This window comes from Musa acuminata, chromosome BXJ2-2, assembly GCF_036884655.1.
Source record: "Musa acuminata AAA Group cultivar baxijiao chromosome BXJ2-2, Cavendish_Baxijiao_AAA, whole genome shotgun sequence".
Classification (NCBI taxonomy): domain Eukaryota; kingdom Viridiplantae; phylum Streptophyta; class Magnoliopsida; order Zingiberales; family Musaceae; genus Musa; species Musa acuminata.
This window is the reverse complement of record NC_088339.1, coordinates 22,674,697-22,697,250: the sequence shown is the minus strand read 5'-3', so window position 1 is coordinate 22,697,250 and position 22,554 is coordinate 22,674,697. Positions and strand designations below refer to the sequence as shown.

The window sequence follows — 22,554 nt, the reverse complement described above, 5'->3', positions numbered from 1 at the left end:
ACTACACCAATTGGGCCCATTTATCGTGTTTTCTCTTACTACCTCGTTAGAGTAATTGGAAGCAGGGCGAGTAATTACTTATCGTAATTAAAGATTATATATCCTAATTGTAGGAAAAAACACGCAAATTAGGTGAGATTGGGGACCGAAATCCAAATCTCCCAATAGGAATGTTCAATATTTTACCAAAAGCGGGAGTGTATTAAGTGACGTTAGCGGAGATGAAGCCAATGCCAACCCCAAATGCCCAAATTGGGATACTTCCCTCGCTCGCTTGGTGACACGCACGCACGCAATCTCTTTCTATATTTACGATGGCCGTCCGCATGAATCACATCCGAAGCCCACACGCTCCTAATCCACCTCCCTTCAGCTCACGACACCAGAGAAGGGTACAGAGAGAGAGAGAGGGGAGAGAGAGAGAGAGGCGAATAGAGTAAACCCCCTCCTCCGTCTGTCTATTTTTCTTGGGATTGATTCCAAGAATTGTCGCAGCGGAGATGGAGATCGACAGGGCCGTGGGGGAGAGCAGCGATCGGCGGCTGCAGACCAAGTATCGGAACGCCGTCTATGTGATTCAGCGTGCCTTCGCTCTCTACGAGTGAGATTCCTACCCCCAATACGGCAATACCCCTCCCTCTTTCTCTCTCTGTTTCTCTTTCTTTTTCTGATGCGTGAGGGGTCTTTGGTCGGATTCTTGATCGCAATCGAAGTCTTTCTTGTCAGTTCTTGATTCTTTGTTGTTATTGTTTGCTAGTGGACACGTGTTGTTAGTTTCTTGGTGGGGTTTTTTCTGAGGATCGGAGTATCGATTTGTTTATGATGCTTGTTGATGCGTCCATCTCTTTCCTTATTGTTGTTGTTGATTCTTCTGGAGCATTTGTGCTGATTACACAATGGGTTTTTCGCGTTAAATTTGTTGGAATCATGAATCTGGCGAACGCTAGGTTTTTGCTGGATTAGATGCTCCAGCTTCCATCAAGAAATTCTGTTTCTTGCATCGGTTTGGCTTCTTATCAGTTGTAAGTCCCTCTGATTTTAGTAGTATATTAGCTACGATATGCTATTCAATATGGTGAACATCACATTATATTGGAGTTATGACGACCTAATGACAGTTGACGAATTAGTTGTCTCTTCGCCTGTATTAGTTTGTGTAGCACATTCGAAAAAATCTTAACATTTCTAGCCTTTCCACGCAATGCAGAATCCGTAGTTTGGTTCGGACAATGTGGTCTATCTTTGTATGTAAAATAACTTTTCTTGGCAGTTTTATTGGTAAATTCTTCTTACAGTTAAATTGTTATTGTTTTATTCACAGCAAGGTTTGAAACACCTTGTTACTGAATGAAGATGCACAAGGATGCATATTCTGGTCTTGTACATCGTTTGTGCCTTTGGATTCTAGATGATGTGCGTGTACACATGTGCTTGAATGGATGGATGTCAGTATGTGTGTGCATGCATATGCAACTTCATGTGTATGTACATGTGTCCACGTGTGCAAGCACATTTACCAAGTAGGAAGTCTCTTTGCTGCAAGGTTTGTTGATTTTGTTTGGTAGTAGCTTGTATTATGGCATTATCTATGATGAACTAAGACATTGATAAATGGGAATGCAAATCGATCAACGGTCACAGAAACAACTAGAGAGCAGTTAGCATAGTGACTTTCCATAGGAAAATGGCAGAAAAGTTGCTAGACAGAAAACATCTGTGCTGTCTTTAGATATTGGAGGAAAAGATATTGGTGAGCCATTAATACTGCGAACTATGTAGAATGACTGATGCAAGCTTCACTAATATATTGCAGTTTAATGTTTCATGCCCCACAAGATAATTGGCCTCTTTGGGCTATGTTCTTGTTCTCAGACAGAGTCTTGTTTTGACTTGCCAAATTAAGTATGAAGAACAAATCTTTTTAACTTAGGGATTTGCAAAAGTTCAGAAGCTTTATTGTTTTTGATTATGTTAGTTCTATGGAATAGAGAGAAAGCTAATTATCCTCGGCTAAATGTTTCGTTTTAACAGGTTTGAGCAGGTTGCTTTCAGCTTTAATGGGGGAAAGGACTCAACTGTAAATGTTTTCACATGTGTCTTTGTCGTGTTTGTAACATATTCTAGCACTAGTTCCAATTACATTCTTGTTGCAGGTTTTGCTGCATTTACTCCGGGCTGGCTATTATTTGCATAAAGGGAAATCAGAATGTTTTCAAGGGAATCTATCAGATAGCATGCTAAATTGTCCAATACGAACCATCTACTTTGAGAGCCCTAGTGCCTTCCCTGAGATTAATTCATTTACCTATGAAACTGCCACTGCGTAAGAATGCTCCTTTCTGCTTGAATTATGTCATCCAACATCTTGTTTAAGTTATGTTTTTTAAGGTGAAAATTTTCTGTGTCCAGGATTGTAACTCTAGTTGTATTTTTGCCCCTTTTTCTATAGCTATAACTTGCAACTGGAAACTATTCGCTCAGATTTCAAGTCTGGCTTAGAGGCTTTACTAAAGGAAAAACCTACCAAAGCTATTTTTCTTGGAACTAGAATCGGTGATCCCAATGCGGTATATCTTTTTATAATAATGCCAAATCTTCATTGTCAACTGTGCTTATCATTTTCAATTATTTTTCTATCAATGAGTGATCTATATGTGCCTTCTAATCATTTAAGTTGATGTTTTGTCCATACAGGTTGGTCAAGAGCAGTTCTCCCCTAGTTCAATCGGATGGCCTCCATTTATGAGGGTGAATCCAATATTGGACTGGTCATACAGGTTTGCCTTGTGTCATAACAGTTAATTCTTCATGTTGAAGTACCTTTGAATCACTTAAGAAGTAAAGTTCCTCTCTCTCTTCTCTTTTTATTTTTTCTTCACTGTTACTGGCAGGGATGTCTGGGCTTTCATCTTAATCTGCAAGGTTAAGTACTGCAGCCTCTATGATCAAGGGTAAGCTGCAAAATGTTTGACACTGTCATTTGCCTGCTGGCATCATCTTTTGGAATGTATGACATGAGATTCACTTTTGTTATCTTTTCATGCACATTCCAACATATGCGTTCCATTAAGTATTCCACTCTTCTCATTATGTAAGCCTTTTCTTCTTCTCTTGACTTCGTTCTTGTGACTTATGGAAACTTTTTTTTCTTCTAATTTCTCAATGAGAAATTGTAATTTGCTTCACATGGCCAATTTTATTGTGTGCTATCCATAATTTACAAGTGAAATGACCAGACTCCACTTATTGTGCATGCTTTCTGGTTTCACCATATCAGCTGATTCAGCTCTTATAGTTTTTTTTTAAGTCTCATCTGTCGTATCATATGTAGGTTACCAGTTAATTATAAATATCACTTTTCTTATGTTGAAGTCGGTACAGAAAATATTTAGCATTTTGTGATCTTTAGAGAATCACAGATCCAAAGCTACCGGAATCCCTCTACCCATTGGGTCCATGATATCTCCAAGTCTTGCATTTCTCGCCTAAATTGGGGATGGATCTTATCAATGCCATTAGTTTTATAGACATATACCAAACTAAGACTGATAGCAATTTTAAGGAAAGCTTCAAGAGAAAAAAAAGTACTTATCAATAAAGAAACAATTATTAAATTCATGGGTTTTATGATGAATAGATAATCACTAAACAAGTGAAAAATATCTTACTTAATATTTCAAGTAAACGTAAGTGTTTGGTTTATACCATGCTACAAAATAATGACTGAACTGATTTTATCCTTGCAAAGTGGTGTCCTCATTGCTGCACCCATATCATGACTTAGAGGTGCCATATTCAAAGCATCTATGATCAGATCAATATCTGCACTTCAGCTTTTGCTCAATAAATCAATTATGGGTTAACCTATAACTGTTTAGTGAGAATAGGATTATAAGTTTATTTGCTTGTTTTTCTATCATCTAACTTTGATATTGTACTGGAAGCTAAACATTACTTCTATGTAGATATACTTCCATTGGGAGCATATATGACACGGTTCCTAATGCATTGCTGAGTATTGTTGATTCTTCAAGCACTACAGAGATTTTTAAACCTGCATACATGCTTTCTGATGGAAGATCAGAAAGGGCTGGGAGGACAAAGAAGTTACCTCTTAAATGTGATACAGCTTGTCTAAACAATGGCATGACAAATGTTAGTCAGAGTGGTTCCTTCTTAGCATCAATCATTGTTGTAGGTGATGAGATTCTGTAAGTCGTTCTATGTACTGCATATCCATGTTATTATATAATTTTATATCATAAATACGTACATGGAAATCCACAAGTAGGGCTTTTGGTTAAAATTTTGAGTTAATTTTATTTCCATGATTTCCCAAATTTTTGGTATTCTCGAATGTCAATGAAACTACACTTGTACCCTAGACCTAAACTTATAGTCGTCACATACAATTATACTCTCTTAACTTTTATTTTCTTTCTTCTAACGATGATGCTATCCAAACCTCTGAGCAAGTGGAACAACTTATTCCTGTCATTCATAAAAAAATCTTTTCATGCAAACCTGAAGTTTTTCTGATGTTTTCTGATACATCAGAAAAACTTCTGAGCAAGTGGAACAACTGAGCAAGTGGAACAACTTATTCCTGAGCAAGTGGAACGATGATGCTATCCAAACCTCTGAGCAAGTGGAACAACTTATTCCTGTCATTCATAAAAAAATCTTTTCATGCAAACCTGAAGTTTTTCTGATGTTTTCTGATACACGTTCTACATGTACCTTATAACATATCCCTTCAAAAAGATTATAAGAAGGCTCTAAGAGAAAATGCATTTTTTTTCAGATGTTAGCCATTCATATCAGCAACTGTTGGCTTCATTTATTTATCATGTTACTAGGTTCTTTAAACAGAGATCAAAAGCAGGAAGCCATTCTAATGGAAACTTGATCTGAGTAGAATAGGACTCAACTATTGTAATACCCCTGATTAGTCCCACATCGAAAGTGGGTAAGATTAAGATTGGCTTATAAGGGTCTAATGAGTGTACTACTATAAACTTCAGCTTAAGCATTTTGGTCAGTGGTTTAGACCAAACGAAGTTGATAGGCCAGTTAGCCCATCAGGCCCGGGTCCTGATATTTGGTATCAGAGCTGACCTAGCATTTGAGCATGGTGAGGGGGCTCGAGTAGGAAAAGAGCTCTACCCGTAGACGGAGTCAGAGAACTCGTCACGGCGTGGAGCCACCACTGGGCTATGCCTCAAATGCACTATGCTAGGGTTTGATCTGGGTTATGACGGGGCTTGATGAGGACGTCAAGCCTTTGAGTGGGGGTGATTGTAACACCCCTGATTAGTCCCACATCGAAAGTGGGTAAGATTGGCTTATAAGGGTCTGATGAATGTACTACTATAAACTTCAGCTTAAGCATTTTGGTCAGTGGTTTAGACCAAACGAAGTTGATAAGCCAGTTAGCCCATCAGGCCCGGGTCCTGATAACTATGACCCTAAGTTGATAGGATTTAGTAACTCTTAATAACTGCCTTATTTCTTCGAGGGGAGAATGATTTGAGTAGAGTAGGACTCAACTATGACCCTAAGTTGATAGGATTTAGTAAATCCTATTAACCGCCTTCTTTATTTGGAGGAAGAATGATATCTAAGAGAGTATGGAAAGAGAGAAAAGAAGAGAAGAAAGATACATAAAAGACAATAGGATATCATTGATAACTCATGTTATGATGCCTGTTAGGGTTGAAATAACCTTTATTAGACTCTGACTTTTGCTCTCGCCTTTAGCTTAAGTAATGTGGAATTAAATTTCCCCGCTAACTACCTGGTCAACCTCTTTATTGGTCTGGTCTCTAAGAAAGGATATGGCAAGATGAGACAACCCTGGCCGTGCTTGAAACAGGCTTACTTTAGCTGCTCCCTCTTGTTTTGAATAGGATTGGCCTCTAGTGCAATTGGTCAACCCAATTGAGTTTTGACTCTTTTTTAGTCCGGTCTAAGCACTATTTGGTTTGATTTTGATGCACTTCAAACTTGTTTAGTATGGAAAGGTCATGCTAGAATTTTCTACTCCAACTAGGATTAGATCACATCCTGATTCACATTATGAAAAGCTCCATATCATCTAGAGGTATTTGTTGAATATTGGGACCCACCACTCCACTCAAATACTGTCCAACTTAGTATCGTTCGGTGTGGACCCATGTCAGCTATTAGGCCCTAGGTTATTGCCACTTTTTGGTTGTCTTCTGGGCTATCTTTTGGGATGAGGAAGAGTTCTCCATGATGACTTCAAACACCAGTCAAACTGCTGTGCACCAAATGACATTTATGGTCTGACCAAGGATCATACTGAACTAGCATATAGTCAGTGTGATTTGTTACTCATTGTATAATAATACTTCAGTGATTACAGATTGTATAGATTGATATACTGCATGGTAAACCTGTATTGCAATAGTCCACTGAATTGTCCAAAACAGTGTTACATCAGTATTAAAAATCAAGCTTCATATCACTTGGATTTTGCATTGTAATGTAACGGAACTCATCTTGCTTTGCCATCATATATGCAATGTAGGCATATACATAATTGATTATATATATATATGTGTGTGTGTATATATATATGTGTATATATATATATGTATATATATTTGTGTGTTGGTATGTATGTATGTATGGCAGTTAAGTTTTCTGTTCTATATATTTAAAGAGCTATTATTTATGTTGATGTACATTTGTTTTTCAGGTTTGGCACTGCAGAAGATAAACTAAGTGCGGTATTATGCAAAAAGCTTAATGCCATTGGTTGGCAAGTAACTCGCATGACAGTTGTTCAGAATGATGTAAGACAACTTATGCAATAGAATTAACATTTATTCTCAAAATTTATTTTGTCAAAATCATGGTTCGTCTTACTGGTTCATATCGATATACCGACTGATCATTGTTCTGGTACATACTAAACTATACCGATGTACTAACATGATAAAGTGGGGCATACCGACAAACCAATATGTATCACCTATATCGGTCCCCTGTTGGATCAGTACATACCGCCCATATCGGGGGGTACACCATGGTATCGTGAGACTTGGTCAAAACATTTATGCTCGTTAAATTCATGTTTCAACATTTAATGTCATATTTGTTCTCTGGGAAGAGAATTATAACTGTCTAAATGATTTGACTTAGTGTCCTTGTTGAAGCATAAAATGGAATGTACTATTGTTTGACTTAGTTAAAAAGCTTTATTGAATTTGGTTGTTTTCACATCCTCATTCTCTCCCACTTTTGTATTTTGCCCTAAGCACACAATGCTATATGCTGGCTTTTGGCATCTCTAGTGAGGTAGTTTATTAATACTTTATTCTTAAGTGTATGGTTTGAGTCACAACAGATATGACATCTAAGCTTCATCAATAGGCCAAAAAGTTTATTCTTTTCTGGTCCTTTGCATTTCTTTCTTTTCTTCTCTTCTCTGCATTTAAATTGAAATGAAAATGAGTAACTGAAATATTATTAGCTAGTTTGCAATTGTCGTGACTGTATAAAGTATTGAATGTCTGGAAAGAGGGCCTTATGCAGCAGTTGCAATTTCTCACTGGTGTGATTTGAGCAATGCAGCCCATTTGTGTTTTTTCCCTCTATAGAATTAGGACTACAATGATATATTGTGCAACATTGTAGTTGTACAAGTCTACAAGACCCATGCTTATAAACTTTGTAGCACATAGCAGAATATTTGCCTGAACCATCTTTTTGGTCAACTTTTACTAGTTCATATTTGGTTTTTACCACATTCCTCTATGAATTTCTTTTGCATTAATGCAAAGTATATAATTGCTAAGATGCTTACTTGGTCCTATAAAGTTTCTGCACTTATCTAATGTCTTATATATAATAGGCTTTTCATATGCATTGGTTCAGATCAATGGTAACATAAAATCTTTAATGCTTCCTGTTTTTATTTTAAATCTTGTCATATAGTTCTACTAAGAGCCATATCTGGGATTTATGTTAATGCAGATTGATTGTGTGGCTGCACAAGTTGAACAACAGAAGTCTACAAATGACATGGTTTGTTTGAACCACTTTTAACTATCTTAGAAACTAAGTATTTTAGGTTCTAATATTTAGCTTCAACTCTTTATGGAATTGATCATTAACCTTGTATTTGCAGGTATTCTTGTTGGGAGGACTTGGCCCTATGCATTCAGATGTTTCATTAGCAGGTGTTGCAAAAGCATTTGGAGTTCGGCTGGTTAGTTCTTGAGAATTCTTATTTTGAATCAAAATGTTACTTTTCTTTTGTGGATGGCACCGAGGAATAAAATTTTGGGTTACTGAAACCATATCAGTCTGCAGTCGGATCAGTACAGGTCTGGTCCATGTCGTGTTACTGACTTGCGGTATAGCGACATGTACCGTGGTTTTTTTTTTGTTGTTCGATTGGGGGAGGTGGGGATGAAGAAGGGAGAAGAAGAAAAAAGGAAGAAATAAGTAAGAAGGAAGAGGATGGGAAAGCAAAAAGAAATAAGGAGGAGAAAGAGAAACACCGGATATAAGGTGGATGGCTGGATTTCTTTTGGGGTATTTGGTAAATACTTAACAGAAAACTATCTTCTCCATCTTTAATAACATATAAATTGGTCTCCAAATCAAGGTCTGCCATACCGAAGCGTACCGCCCATACCGGGCGGTACGTACTGGTCCAACAGGTTACCGGTACGCGGACCGCCCGCTACCGGGCGGTACACACCAAAAACCCCGTATCGGGCGATACGGGGCAAAATCGGGCGGTAACGGTCGAAATTTTGACTGTTACCGCACTGTAGCAGTGCTACAGTGTTCCAACGGTCAATTTGACCGTTGGAGCTTTTTCTCCTCCTATTTAAACCATTCTTTTCTCCCCTATTTCATTATACTCCCTTAAATTCTCTCTCAAACTTTCTTTTTCTCTCCTATACTCTGTAAAACAACGATTTGTGAATTCAATCGAGACTAATTTGAGAAGATTAAGAGGAAGAACTTTCTAATCAGATGGTATGTATTCGTTTTCTTTAATTAGAGGGTAATTAAGACTATCATAACTTTTCTAATCAAGAGGTATGTATTCGTTTTCTAATCAAGAGGTATGTATTTGTAACTTGAAAACCCTATCCTAACTTTTTTTTCTAATTTTCAAGTATTTTGGAAGGATAAATCGGTAAAATCAGGTGTACTGCTCGGTACACCTCGGTATACCGGTCGGTACACCTGTACCGTACCGTACCGAGCCTGGGTCGAAACTCCGGTACGGTACGGTATGGCGGACCTTGCTCCAAACTACTGGCAACTTATCAATAATGAGTTAACTTTATGCTGTAAATTTTGCCACCATGTGCTCTTAATGTGGTTAGTTGACGTATCAATTTATGATTGATCTTTAAATTGAGGATGTGTCTGGATTCACCAAATGATTATGTGGGATTTTGTTTATTTTTATATGTTTGTAGATGCCATTTTCACATCTGTAATACGAGATTATAATAAGGGTTATAATAAAAAAAGGGTTATAACATGGTGTAAGTCTCACTAACTTCTTCTGAATTTGCATTGTATTTTTTCCCTTAAAACTACATTTATTAGTTTCACTTTCATATCTCTCCCCTAAAGAAACATACTTATCTGTTTGCATTATTTTGGTCTTATATATATTTACTTGTCATCAGGCAAACATTTTTCATGAGCTTTTTATTTTGGAATTCAGGCTCCTGATGAAGAGTTTGAGGAGTACCTTAGGCTTCTTATAGGAAAGCACTGCACTGGTGACCGAAATGAGGTGATACATAAACATTCGGGCATATGCATTTTTTTGTCATTATTTTCCTTTCCAGTTATTATGGTCAATTTTAAGGTAAGGTCATTTATGTTAAAATAATATTTCATTTTATTTAGTAGAAATCTCTGCTTAAATCTAGCTCACGGGACGTAGGGAACACTTCGGTAGACCTTGCTACTCCTAGTTTCTTTTTTTTGAAGTATCTGTAGTACTTTAGGAGGATTGCTCCATGACCTCAAAGTTATGCTATTTATCCTACTGGCATACAGACTCAAATTTTCTTTCATTCTTTCTATTTCCCAAAGTTGCCTAGTTAGGAAACTTCGGTATTTTAAATGAGGATTCAGGTTATGGTGAAAATATTTGATTCTGCCACTGTCAAACTTAGGCAATTTGTCAAATTAATGAAAATGTTGTATGCATGTTCTATGTGTATAAGTCCAGACTTTTTGATATTTAGTCTTCATTTACTTACCACTTCTCTTACATCTTAAGCTAACTTCAGTTAATGTGTGGTAGAAGTGTACTAAGAGAAAGTACTTAATGCCTTATTCTTATTTGGAAACGATAATCAAGGCATGCTAAAGATGCCACTGCTGGGAGTTTATTTGTTGGTTTTATTATACTGTCAACATTGCTTTTATGATCTGTCAGAAACATAGAAATCATTTCTAATTGGCTACAGTCTGCATGGATGTCTTTGTAGGTGAATATGCCTTCTGTAGCTCTTAAAATACACGATTCATCTAGTTTAGATTAAAGAAAGTTGTCATCTATGAAATTCTTGTAAGCAGATTCTTTACTCATTCAATTTGGACTAGCAATTCATAACTGCGAAATTTGGATTGTTCAACTGGAAATAATTAATGCTAGGGAAATTTCTTTTCTTTTGATTAATGATGAGAATGTTTGCATTACAAGATGGTACAATTCTTTGCACCTTCTGTTCTTTTACTTATAGAAAAGATTGTCTGCCACAATTTTCATTCTTTATTCAACAGAAGGGATTGTAAAGGTTTTTAGTTTTTGTAGTACCGTAGTGTGCATTCCAAATGACAATTATCTATTTTATGGTTTTGATGATAGCAGTAGTTTAATACTTTGTCGTTCTTTGTGCCCTTGGTGAAGCAACATATCTATGTATCTTGTTGCTTGTAAATTTTTACTTGTTTTTTTAGATATTGATATTCTTCAAAGCAAGACAGAAGTAAATTATCTTTCCTTGCTTGGGTCCTCCATTTTTTACATATTAAATTACTTTTGAAGTTAATTTAATGAGGTTTTTGTTGGTAAAGGCTGTAACTGTAAACTTGTTTGTATTCATTTCCAGATGGCTTTATTACCTGAAGGCATAACTGAGTTAATGCAACACAGTAAGCTGCCTGTGCCGTTGGTATGTCCGAGTCTGTCTCAATACAAACTTCCCATTTGTTGATAATTGTTTCTTACATTTATGTTTTACCTTGTTTTTTCACATACATAGCTGCATTTGTGGGCAGACCTTCGTATCATGGTAAAATTGCGTTTTTGCAATTTGGGCAACTTAGATTCAAGACAGGGAAACAATCTCTTTTCCTGCAATGGTAAAGTTGTAAAATTGCCTATGTTAGACTTTCCACTAGCCCATATTAGCAGTAGCCTCGTTCATTGGGCTGCCCTTTTAGATTTATTTGTTTGACACAGAACACAAGGTTCACATGTATTGACAAGCATATTTCTTAACAAGTTGAACAAGTTTTTCTCTTTTAGAAAGGGAGATAACAGCATAGGCATTACTGATCTACCATCTTTTGTAGATTACAGCATTATGGATGGTAGTTTTTTTTTCTAGAATCAATAATGTTTTAAATTCTGAAGTGTAATTTGTTGTAGCACATTGTGGACGGTAGTTTTTTTCATAGCCAGGAGGCTGTTTCTACCATCTGTTGCAATTTTTTTCTTGACTTTCCTTTTTTGTCCTTTCATAATGAGCTACAAGTCTAGCATCTTTTGTAGATAACATCATTATTGATTCTAGACCATTACCTTGCCAATCTAGGTACAACAACCATGATTCGTCCGAGTATATGAGCTTCTGCTTCTTCCTAATTCTTTCAGTTGTCTACCTAAACAAAGAAAAGAAATTGATTTACATTATTGACTTGTCTGACAGGAATTGGTTTGGGTTTCTGAAAAATGTTCCTGGTTTACTTTTGGTTGAGCATTCTGATGTAACTCATGCTGTCGTATAATCAATCTGGAAGCTAAGGCACAAATAGAGCTTTGATATTCAATCTAAAAGACCATACTCTTACGACTGTTAGCATCAATCCTATCTTCAGTGCTGTGCCAATTCAAGCTTGCTGTGAAGCTTTTCTTGTAGATCCAAACACATCAACTTACAGTTAGAAAATCATATAATGTTCTGGTGAAAGATAATGTATTATAATTATTGTATGAAATTCATATTATATAATCGTCAAAAGTTTATGAAAGAAATCTCAAATAAGGAATCTTTCGTCCCATTAGGTAAGAGCACAATGGCATCCCCTCGAGTTGCCGACAAAGGTGGTTGTAGTATGACTTGATCTTGTGGAAAATACTCGTCTATGCATGCCAAGCTCCTGATAGTTGAGCATAAAGGCTCCCTAGCTGGGTTAACCATTTTGTTTTTCTAATCACCCCAAGATCTGAAATTTAGTAGAGATCTGCAATTGTATTTGTGTTGACTTGTTTCATCACATCTGCAATCCTATTTTGTGTAATCTGTCAGCATGTGGTTACTCAGCTCCACATTGGCAATGGTGCTGCTCTTTCTTTGTAATTAGGATTCATTTGTTGATTGTTAATCACAAGAAAATTTGAAGTGTAATTTGCTGTAGCACATGATGGATGGTAGTTTTTTGCTTAGCCAGAAGCATCTTGCTATAAGGATCACTGTTCAGGTTGATTAATTCGTTTTTCACATTTAACAAAGAAAATATTAATATTTGTTAGCATTTACCTATGTTGAACTTACAGTTCTGCTTGATGAGCAGTTTTCTTCACCTGAGCATGCATTTGTTTACTTTTGTTGCAGATCAAATGTCAAAATGTAATTATTCTTGCAGCAACAAATGTGTCTGAACTAGAAACACAATGGGATTGTCTTCTTGAAACACCAAGTCACCCGTTAATGCGTTTGCCACCATTCATGTCAAAGCATCTTGGTACCATGCTTTCTGATGTATACTTCTATCTTCAGCTTCGATGCTTTCATGTTGATGCATCTAATTACCAAACTAATTTATTTTCTTATGCTACATTCATGCTATAGATTATCTTTATTGCTTTACTCTGCAACCTCTGTTTTTGATTGAGTAGATCAGTATGCTCTAGTTAAAATGTATACAGCTGAATTTCACATTTCCTGAATTTTTCTTTGTTATCAATTGTTTTAATGCGAGTGGACATATACATATGTTCATATGTGCATCTGTGAGCTGTATTATTCTGATAAAAATACAGAAATTGTACTAAAGCTGTCTCATCAAACAAGTTGTAGGGTTTCTGTGCTGTGTATAGTGCCATCCCAAATACTGAGCTAAAATAATTAGTCACTCTCGTTTGAACCCTCTGTGTGCCAGTCCAACGTGTTCTGCTGGGTGAGAATTTGAGTTATGTGGCACAGGGGCGACAGCAATGTGTGGGTACAATCTGAGTTGACCAGCACAGGGTTCTTTGCCTGACCAGCACACCATTGGTTTTCCCTCAGTATGGCATTGACTGACATTTACATCCATAACAGAAACTATCATAGGTGATTTTTTTCCAATAGTGGAGTTATTTTAGTGTTGTTCAATTTACGAATTCTTGAGGTCAAAGTTAGTAAATATGTTATCAGCATTTTGGTTAAAATATTCTGTTGAACCTGATATTGGCACCTATTTTCCCATTAGAATGAAATATATTGGATTCATCACTACTTCTAATCTCAATAACTGACTAGATGTCATTACCCTTGTTTCTTGTCTCATGCATTGCAGGTTGAAACTGCTCAAACTATATCAAAGTTGTGCCTTGAATTCCCAGATATTTACATAGGTAAGCCTATCAGCATTTATGTACAGGTCAATTATATAAAGGAACTACTTACCGGTTATTGAAGTGTCTATCATGAGGATGGCTTAGCTTTCAACTGATGCTTGTGATCTTTTTAGTGATTATTTCTATTAAAAATGTAGGATGCCAACGGAAGTCCAGGGTTGGGCCTCTCGTAATAACTTTTGTCGGAAAGGTAAATGTTTCAAGGCTCCAAGCCCATTCACGGATGCTACCATACAACTGACGCATTTGTGGCATTTTCTATCTTTTATGTGGATTTTGATATTGTTAATACCTATCATTCACATTTATTTCAGGACAAGACAAGAATTGAATTGGCTGCTGAGAAACTGTCTAATAGTTTTCCGGCAGGAGCCTTCTCCGGAGCAGACTGTGGCTGACATACTCTGCCGGAAAAATTCATTCACTATCAAACCCAGGGTGGTGGGGAGAGATGCTCCTGAGATACTGGTTGGAACAAAGAATTCCTTATTATTAAAGCTCTCTCTGCCCAACTACACATGCATCTGAAGAAGCATATTCCTGCAGTTCCTTTGGTGAAGGACCAACTGAACTGTTGAGGAAGGTCATCCAATTTCCCTACTTGTAGAAGGAAGGTCAGACAACCAACATTTAAATTAAACTACGTGACTTAACATATACAAGATTCTCAGAGAAAGATTAAGAAATTGAAATTTGTCTTTCAGAATCAGAATCAGATAACCACCTCTCTTCAGCAAATTTTTTTTTCTTTTACTTATCTTGGAAAAAGGTGTTTCTGCTCTGGGTATGTTTCAGGACTGACAGATGTTAAGAGAAGAGATTGCCTTACACTGAATTGCCTTCTACATCTTGTTCTGGAGACTTGCCAAAGATATTCTAATCCTGCATGACTGTTGTTCATCAGAAGCATGGCACATATGCATGCTACACTAATTGTTGATGATGGCAAGTAGAACAAAAACAAAAGTATTACTCTCTTCACCTTCACAGCATCTGATCAATGATTGGGTTAAACACGTATTAGAAGTTAAGATTGACCTATCATATGATTGTAGAATAATCCTCCCTCTTCCTCCTGTTCTATATAGTTAATTATTTTAGCATTCAGATATAAGTTAACTATGAAATCTTTTTTTTTGAAACCAGGATTGTTTAATGTTCCGTACAATCCCAGAACAAGGTGAATGCCTCTCCCTCACACAAGCAGCATTTCACAAAATCGAATCCCAGTATCAAGGGCTAATTAAATATTATTAGTTTGACCTCTTTTATCATTTTGATTTTTAGATTTAAAAATTTTATATTAAAATTTTTTATAGTTATAAAAGAAAATTATTTAATCTTATTTATCCTAATGTCGTTAGTTTTATCGATGAAAGATACAACACGTAAATGAATGACATGAAAATGATAGGTAAAAAGGTAATTTAACAGTGGTGGCTATTGATAACGTTGTGGGTGGCCGTTGTGATGGTAGTTGACGATAATGATGTGGTGGTTCGTCTTGTCGATGTCAATCTAAATATCAATGACGAGGAGAAAGAGGAGGCATAGTAGTGAGACACATAATATATGTTGATGTTGAAGGAGGAAAAGGCCTCACCTCCCTCCTCTTCCTCCTTCAGCGTCGGAGGAGGAAGAGGAGGCAAGTGAGATAGAGCAGTGCAACATCGGAGGAGAAAGAGGAGATAGGTGAAGCATCTGCATTGTCACCGTATTGTTCTGTCTCCTTTTCGTTTTCGTCGACCATCGCATCGTTCGATGCAACGTCGCACTGTCTCCTTTATGTTAATGCTGCATCGCTCTACGTCCTCTTTGTTATCATCGAGCATCGCATCATTTGATATGGCACCACATTGCCTCTTTTCGATTTCGTTGACCACTACATCGCTTCGCTGGAAGAGAAAGAGGAGGAAGAGTGGTGTGGCACCGATGCGGATGCCTCACCTCCCTCTTCTTTCTCTTCCTCTGACGACATAAATGTCTTCCTATTTTGTCTCCTTTTCCTTATCATTGACATCGACAAAGTCGACCACCACCACAATAACCACCCACGATGTTATCATCTACTACCACTATTGAAATTATCTTTTTAGCTATTATTTTTATATCATTCATGTGTGGTCACGTATTGTATCTTCCGTCGATAAGGTCGATGGTTTTAGGATATATAAAATTAAATATTTTATTTTCATAATTATAAAAATTTTAATAAATTTTTTAAGTTTACAAATCGAGATAGATCTAACTAGAAACTGCAACTTGTAATTTTAATAAATTACAAGATAATCTAGTATGTAATTAACTCATAAGATCAAGTCCATAACTTTGGGACACTGCAACTTTCTTTATGGTAGAGTCTGTCCTAGTATAAAAATGCCAACCTTGTACCTACCATCCCATCTACTACCCCTATGAAAGGACATTCTTCTAAAAAGATTGATCAAACTTAAACTATATAGAGGTGTAAATTATACTGAAGTAGGTGAGACAGCTGGCAAAGCTGCAACATTATCTGCCAAATGAAGTGTCATTACATGATTTTTAAGTGATATATATATATATATATATATATATATATATATATATATATATATATATATATATATATATATATATATATATATAGCTCAATAACCAGTGAATCCCCAAAGACATCAAATTTTTTTGAAGGAATAATGGGTTTTACAACCTATTATTATGTAAAGAAGCTAATAAAGGCAGTAATTGTTATTTGGAGCCTTGGACTTGTATATATCCAAGAAGAAAACTCTATCAGTAACCTCGTCAACTTTGAGAATTATTTCAAACAACATTTTCGCAAGTGAGATTTTATGGCTTTAATAAACTTCACTTACTCTTAACCCAATATCATAATCCATCCTCCATGGCATCCTTTTGAGCAAGCTTTGACATGGAAAACTGGTTTGTTTGTTTTTCTTGAGAATGGCATAGTTTATCAGAACAATGTGTTAATGTTAGGGGTCTTCAAATCAATTCAAAAACTAAAATCAAGTGTTTTGAGAATGGCATAGTAATGATTTGGTTTTGAAGATTCTAATTTGGAAGTACCCTTCTTTGAGATTCGATTAACCAATTTGAATCGAATCAAATCGATTTTAATTTAAAAGGTATCATTAAGTTCACTATCATAAGTCATTCATCAATTTAAATAGATTAATCAAATCGATCCAAATACCTAATTTTACAAATAATATGGGCTTAATTTTATAAATATTATTGTGTCGTTCGATTGGATTAAGATTTTAATTTAATTAAAATCAGTTCATTTAAAAATTTTATTTTTTTAAATTATAAATCAATTAGTCAATTAATCAAATCGAATTAATCGACGTTGAATCTATTCGATTAAATAGATCTGAATTTTTTTTTGTTTGGACTATCTTACTGATAGAAGATAAGATTTCCCCAACTATACGAGGAAATCTCTCACTCTGTTAGAAATTCTTTCTCCTAATTTGTATAAATAGGAGAGAAACATGTTCCCTTGTCTTCTACTCTTGCCCTATTCACAAAGTCTCTCGTTTGTAAATCATTCTTTACATCTCTTTGCATCTAAGATTGGTATCCTTATCAGGAGCACCATCTTGCGGGGGCTATCCTGTTGAGGGAAATTCTTTCACCTAATTTGTATAAATAGGAGAGGGAACATATTAATGTGTTAAAATATTTTTATTTCTTCAATAAAGCTTCTTCTCTTCTTCAATAAAACTTCTTCAATAATTATTCTTTATCTTCTATTCTTTTCATCATTTACTTTAATCGAATCAATTTAACCTTTCAACATGCTTAGTTAATGTGTTGAATACAATAAAGTAGGTTTAATAAGATAAAAAATGGGAATACAATATTAGTACTAACTTGTCTTTGTTTCGAGCAATTCTTTCTTAACAAAATTGCTATTATGATCTTTCAACTATCTTTATGGAACAAAAATAAAATTCATTAATAAATCTGTACTCGAAACTTTTAGATTAAAGTGGTAATAATGTATCTCAGTGAATCAAAGAGTTTGCCTCTTGTTTTTGTTACTTGTCAAAGATTTTATTGGCTTCCTTATTTACATATGTAGCAAATTAAGTCGCAAGCATGTAATGTAATGTATATGACAGCAAAGTTAAGTGCAGCCCAATCAATAAAACATGTACCACATACTGACATGCAAGCGTGAAAGAATGCAAGAGAAAGTGACAAAGCCTTTGGTGGGAGAATTCAGGAAGACAGATGTTTTTATCTTTTAAGGTTAATGCAAGATGATGACAAAAGAATCTAAGCTCTGAAATCAACTTGGATTTGAAAGCATATATCCTCTCCCTCTCCCTCTCCCTCTGCCGGCCAAGGAAGACTCTCTATCTTCTCCTCCCATTCATCGATGCTGCCTGCGGTTGCGCTGGCCTTAAAGAACCAACACCCTTGTCCTGTCTCCCCTATTTTTCTTGGAACAGCCAAAGCTTACCGCCATGGATGAGCTCGCAAGAAGCTGAGAACACTGAAAAGCCCACGAAGCCGATCTCAGTTGGAGCTACGCTCCAAAGCGTCGCATTTATATATGAGGACGAGACACGCTTCTTCCGCTGGTACCGAGTTGTCCCCGGTTTCCATGTCCCATCTCCATGTGACCTCTGAAGGTCATTGATATGTGTTTGCACTGTTGGTGCTTCTTCGGGAATTGAGACTCGGATGGAGGAAGCCATTTACAGGTTAAAGAAGCTTTCTGTTTCTTCGAGTGAAGGTCTATGATGACTTGATAGATTTAGGGTTTCTGTTTCTTTATGATTCGTTGCGACTCTCGATGATGTTCTTGGGAGACTGCAACTCACCGAGCGCTGGAGGCAGGCACATTAGATTTAGCTCTGAATGATGAGGTCGGACCAGACACACACAGCAAACATCGTGTCAGAAGCAACCCCAAGAACAATATCCGACGCTGGTTGTGAAGAAGCCCATGCACCGTCAAAGTCACACAATCATATCCCTCCTCCCGAGGAGGAGGAGGAGGAGAAAATAAAGGAAAACAGATGCTTGTAATTATACAGTCAGCAGTGGTACATGGCGCTAGCTATGTTCCTGAAGCTCGTGTCCGTGGCTGCACCGCTTCTGCCATCCAGATAGAGGCCATGGCAGGCATCAGTTGGACAAGCGATGGTCGGCTTGACCTCACCAAAGCTGTATCCAATCGATGATGCTTCACATCCACCACCACCACCACCAAGCAGAAGCTTCTCGGTCTCCAACCCGCCATAGAGATGGCTCTCGAAGCCCATGTTCTCCCTTCCATTATATAACCCGTGGTTGAAGTCCCTCCCGTAGCCGATCTGTATGCTGCTGCCATCGGATGAACTGCAGCTGTGGTGATCACCTCCGAACACGATGAGATTGCCACTCTGATGCGTCGGGTGTGCCACCAGAGAATTCAGGAGATGAGAGATGGGGATGCCTTCCAGGTCAGGTGCTGACGATGAGAACGGAGCAGTGACCGCAAAGGACGACGGAAAGAACTGCTGTTGTTGCTGCTGCTGCTCCTGGAGCTGATGCTTCTTCTGCTGCTGATGATGAGGCTTTCTGTGGGATGTCGGTTGGCCCATTAGCCTTTTCTTCAGCTTGGTGTTCCAGTAGTTCTTGATGTCGTTGTCAGTCCTCCCCGGAAGCTGGGCTGCTATGATGGACCATCTGCACTTGGGAATTTGGCACATCGGATGAGAGAAAGCATATAACTACGGACTCCATCGCATCGAATGCAGTGGCATCAAGAACACGATCAAATTCACCTGCTTCCGATGTTAGCAAACAGGCTGCATATGATCCTATCTTCCTCATCGGAGAAATCCCCGTGCTTTATGTTAGGCCTCAAATAGTTGAGCCATCTCAGCCTGCAACTCTTCCCACACCTCCTCAGACCTGTTGGCAGTCCATTTCAATCCCCAGAATTCCTCAAACACTCCTGGAAGAGCGCATACAAATACAAAAAGGGAATCGAAACCACAAAACTCCTTTGGGTTACCAGCTTTCTGAGGGAGAGCGATCCAGTTTCCACCTGTTCCATGCTTCTCCATGTACTCCTTCAGCTGCTTGTCTTCCTCCGGAGACCAGGGGCCTTTCTTGACATTTGCCTTGTCGCAGCATGGAGCCCTCCCCATGGCGGCAGATGTTGCAGCTCGATCGCCTGTGGCTCCACCCCCACGTCTTCTTCCCACTGGATTCTTGAGGTCGATCGCCTGGCCTTGGAACACTGCCACAACACAGTATGAAGGAGACAGAGAAGGAGATGGACAACGCAGAGGTATATAGAGGTTGGAAATGCTAAACAAGTCAAAGGATAGGCTGTCAAGTTTCAATCAGCTTCTCCAGCCTCTCTTGGGTGCACGCATCTTGGTGTCAGAGATTTATAAGACTCACCATCACCACCTATAAAGAAAACCCAGTCCCTGTACTTTTGGAGACCCTACATCTGATGAAACCCTGCTCGTTTTGGCTTGCTCCTCTTCCCTCCATTCCTTCTACCGAGACCAATATATGCTGGTAGAAGCATTGAATTCTGTTGGATCAGTCTAGTCCAAGTGCATATGGTAGACAAAATTGTCACTGACTCCATGCCAGAGTTCAAGTCCGAGGGCTGTGTCTAAGACTTGTCGCCATCCCTCCCTTTTAATTAACGTAACAAGCAATCGGAATGTAGCGATAATCTCTGCCCAAGTAATTAGTACATGTGATGCTACCAAACATCACCTTCCCCCGATAGCTTAACCTTTCCCCTTGCACTGCTGAGTTCATCCACATGTTAACCTTCTGCTTTAGCCATTGTTTTGCTCTCGGGAGTCATGGATTGATACCTTAAGATGGTTGAGAATGGATGTCAACCCCTCATTTTCTGTGATGTAAAGGGACACTGTAGTCATCAGCAGTGAAATTGACCAGTGTCCCATGTTTTCAACTTCCAGCTAACTTTTGAATCTCTCATGTCCATTATAAAAAGGAAAACAAATTGTGATTAGACATGTAGCTGCAACTCTGACCCAATAATAATAACTTTGTTCGTTTGCCTCCTCGATCATAAATATTTTATACACTTGATCATTCAAGAAGAAGGTCATCACCATGAACCTTGCTTCCAGTGGGCAATGCCCTGGTATTTGATTGCTGTCTTCTCTTCAAAGTGGTTGGTGATGACTGACGAAAGCAGAAACTAGTTTGTGTTCGATGTTCAACAGCACCGACTCGTGTAGTAGAATTTAGAGAGAGGGGACTTGACACTGCTGAATTCTAGAAAATGTTGATGCTCTTAGTCTAAACTTTGTACTCAAGAAAATCTACATCTTTCACATCATTAACAGTAACAGCAGCACCAGCACCAGCACCAGTCGCTATTGGAAAATGTTTTCAGGCACCAAACACATCATTTTGCAGCCCAAAGAAAAAATGATGACTTCTACACATTGACAGATGGAGAAAGACATGAGATTGTCACGGAAGTGGTCGTGTCATGAACACAGTCACATAGTGGCTCTTGATCTTTAGCTCAACTAATCATGAAAAGGGAAAAGGTAGTCCATTCATGGAAAGATCTTATGTTCTCATACATAAACCCTACTGTTTGCTTTCTTGCGGCATGTTATTTTGTACTGTAGTACCATGTGGTATTTAGGTTGATGTGGATCTAATGCGTCTTCACATTGTTTATGCGGTCCATTAGCTTCTCAACACGCTGTTCAACTTCAAATACTTTTGGATAATCTGTAGCTATGCATATTGTAAACAAAGTATGGCAACCATGGGAATGCACAAAACAACAAATACGACAGAAGCACAACTGTATGGTCCGGTGGAAACTATTCACAGCTACCTATGAGGTGTTGTTCATGGTTAGAACCCAAGAAAACAAAGAAGACAGAGAAAGAAGAAACGTCTTGGAAAAGGAGAAGTCAAGAAACACTTCCAAACCATGTGTTTGTGTGAGTGGCTCATAGACAAATCAATCTTTTACCTTTCAGCACCTTGTTTGGTATTAAAACTGACTTGACTCTTCTCAGTCCATCTCAATTATATGAATACTGATATCGACAGGACATTTGAGCAGCAACTTTCCAAGCTAAACTGATGATTGTCTTACCCTAATACCAACCTTATCCGCATATATAGAACATGTTTGACAACGTATATGACAGTAGGATTCAAGATAACCAGGCATCATCTTGATAATTCTTGTCTTTTGCATTCAGATAAGAACACAATTTTCATAAGAATCCAACGTGAACCCACTGGATATATCTGCTGGCAAGAAACATCAGCCTTATTTGATGATAGATTCCTAACTAGACAAAGCATGAGTCAACTCTCATATTTTAAAGGAACACATCTTGGTTATACTCATATTCTAAGAGTATGAATAGTGAGACAGTGGATGCCTTAGTGCATGCACCTTGTGCATCCACCGAAGGATATTTAAAAGGAAAGATGTCAAAGAGATGAGAGTCTGCAATGTCAGGCTGTGAATATAGAAAGACCAAGGCCACCAACATCTCAACACACTGAGGTGGACTTGTATTTAGGGCAGGTTGGGGTTGATGGGATGGAGCCTCACAGTTGATAACTGAGATATCTGTCATGGAATCTTCAATCAAGCAAGATGACAACAGTCTGATAACTGTGCTGAAATCTTAGTGTCGTCACTT

The 22,554-nt window shown here is 37.7% G+C and overlaps 2 protein-coding genes across 4 annotated transcripts; one reads left to right on the top strand and one right to left on the bottom strand.

The window, feature by feature from the left end:
• Positions 1-330: 330 nt before the first annotated feature.
• On the top strand, positions 331-14,699 carry LOC135605388 (uncharacterized). 3 transcript variants are annotated; one of them, XR_010484429.1, is made up of 16 exons: positions 331-601; positions 2,032-2,077; positions 2,154-2,323; positions 2,450-2,567; positions 2,695-2,777; positions 2,892-2,951; positions 3,966-4,211; positions 6,725-6,821; positions 8,005-8,055; positions 8,159-8,239; positions 9,728-9,799; positions 11,130-11,192; positions 12,858-12,987; positions 13,804-13,861; positions 14,002-14,054; positions 14,179-14,193. XR_010484429.1 is itself a non-coding variant. In XM_065095419.1 (16 exons), exons 1-16 carry the CDS (start codon positions 501-503, stop codon positions 14,260-14,262), a joined length of 1,530 nt encoding a protein of 509 aa, XP_064951491.1. In that variant the 5' UTR covers positions 333-500; the 3' UTR covers positions 14,263-14,699. The 3 variants fall into 3 exon arrangements, 2 of the variants coding, with proteins under 2 accessions (XP_064951491.1, XP_064951492.1); XM_065095419.1 differs by having other exon boundaries at positions 333-601; positions 12,858-13,004; positions 14,179-14,699; XM_065095420.1 differs by lacking the exon at positions 3,966-4,211 and having other exon boundaries at positions 333-601; positions 12,858-13,004; positions 14,179-14,699.
• A 4,191-nt stretch (positions 14,700-18,890) lies between these two features.
• Positions 18,891-20,308, bottom strand: LOC135604946 (transcription factor RAX3-like). Its single transcript, XM_065094596.1, has 3 exons — positions 19,887-20,308; positions 19,654-19,783; positions 18,891-19,555 (listed from the first exon to the last, which is right to left on the bottom strand). The coding sequence occupies exons 1-3, from the start codon at positions 20,020-20,022 to the stop codon at positions 18,922-18,924; spliced, it is 900 nt and encodes a 299-aa protein (XP_064950668.1). The 5' UTR covers positions 20,023-20,308; the 3' UTR covers positions 18,891-18,921.
• Positions 20,309-22,554: the final 2,246 nt, after the last annotated feature.

Bases quoted from the DNA above. Each gene is read 5' to 3' on its own strand.
- LOC135605388 (XM_065095419.1), top strand. From the start codon at position 501: ATGGAGATCGACAGGGCCGTGGGGGAGAGCAGCGATCGGCGGCTGCAG. The intron at 6,822-8,004 runs GTAAGACAACTT...ATGTTAATGCAG, and splicing joins TGACAGTTGTTCAGAATGAT to ATTGATTGTGTGGCTGCACA. The intron at 8,056-8,158 runs GTTTGTTTGAAC...TTGTATTTGCAG, and splicing joins AGAAGTCTACAAATGACATG to GTATTCTTGTTGGGAGGACT.
- LOC135604946 (XM_065094596.1), bottom strand. From the start codon at position 20,022: ATGGGGAGGGCTCCATGCTGCGACAAGGCAAATGTCAAGAAAGGCCCC. The intron at 19,784-19,886 runs GTAACCCAAAGG...GACTGCCAACAG, and splicing joins CGCTCTCCCTCAGAAAGCTG to GTCTGAGGAGGTGTGGGAAG. The intron at 19,556-19,653 runs GTGAATTTGATC...TCCCAAGTGCAG, and splicing joins TTTGCTAACATCGGAAGCAG to ATGGTCCATCATAGCAGCCC.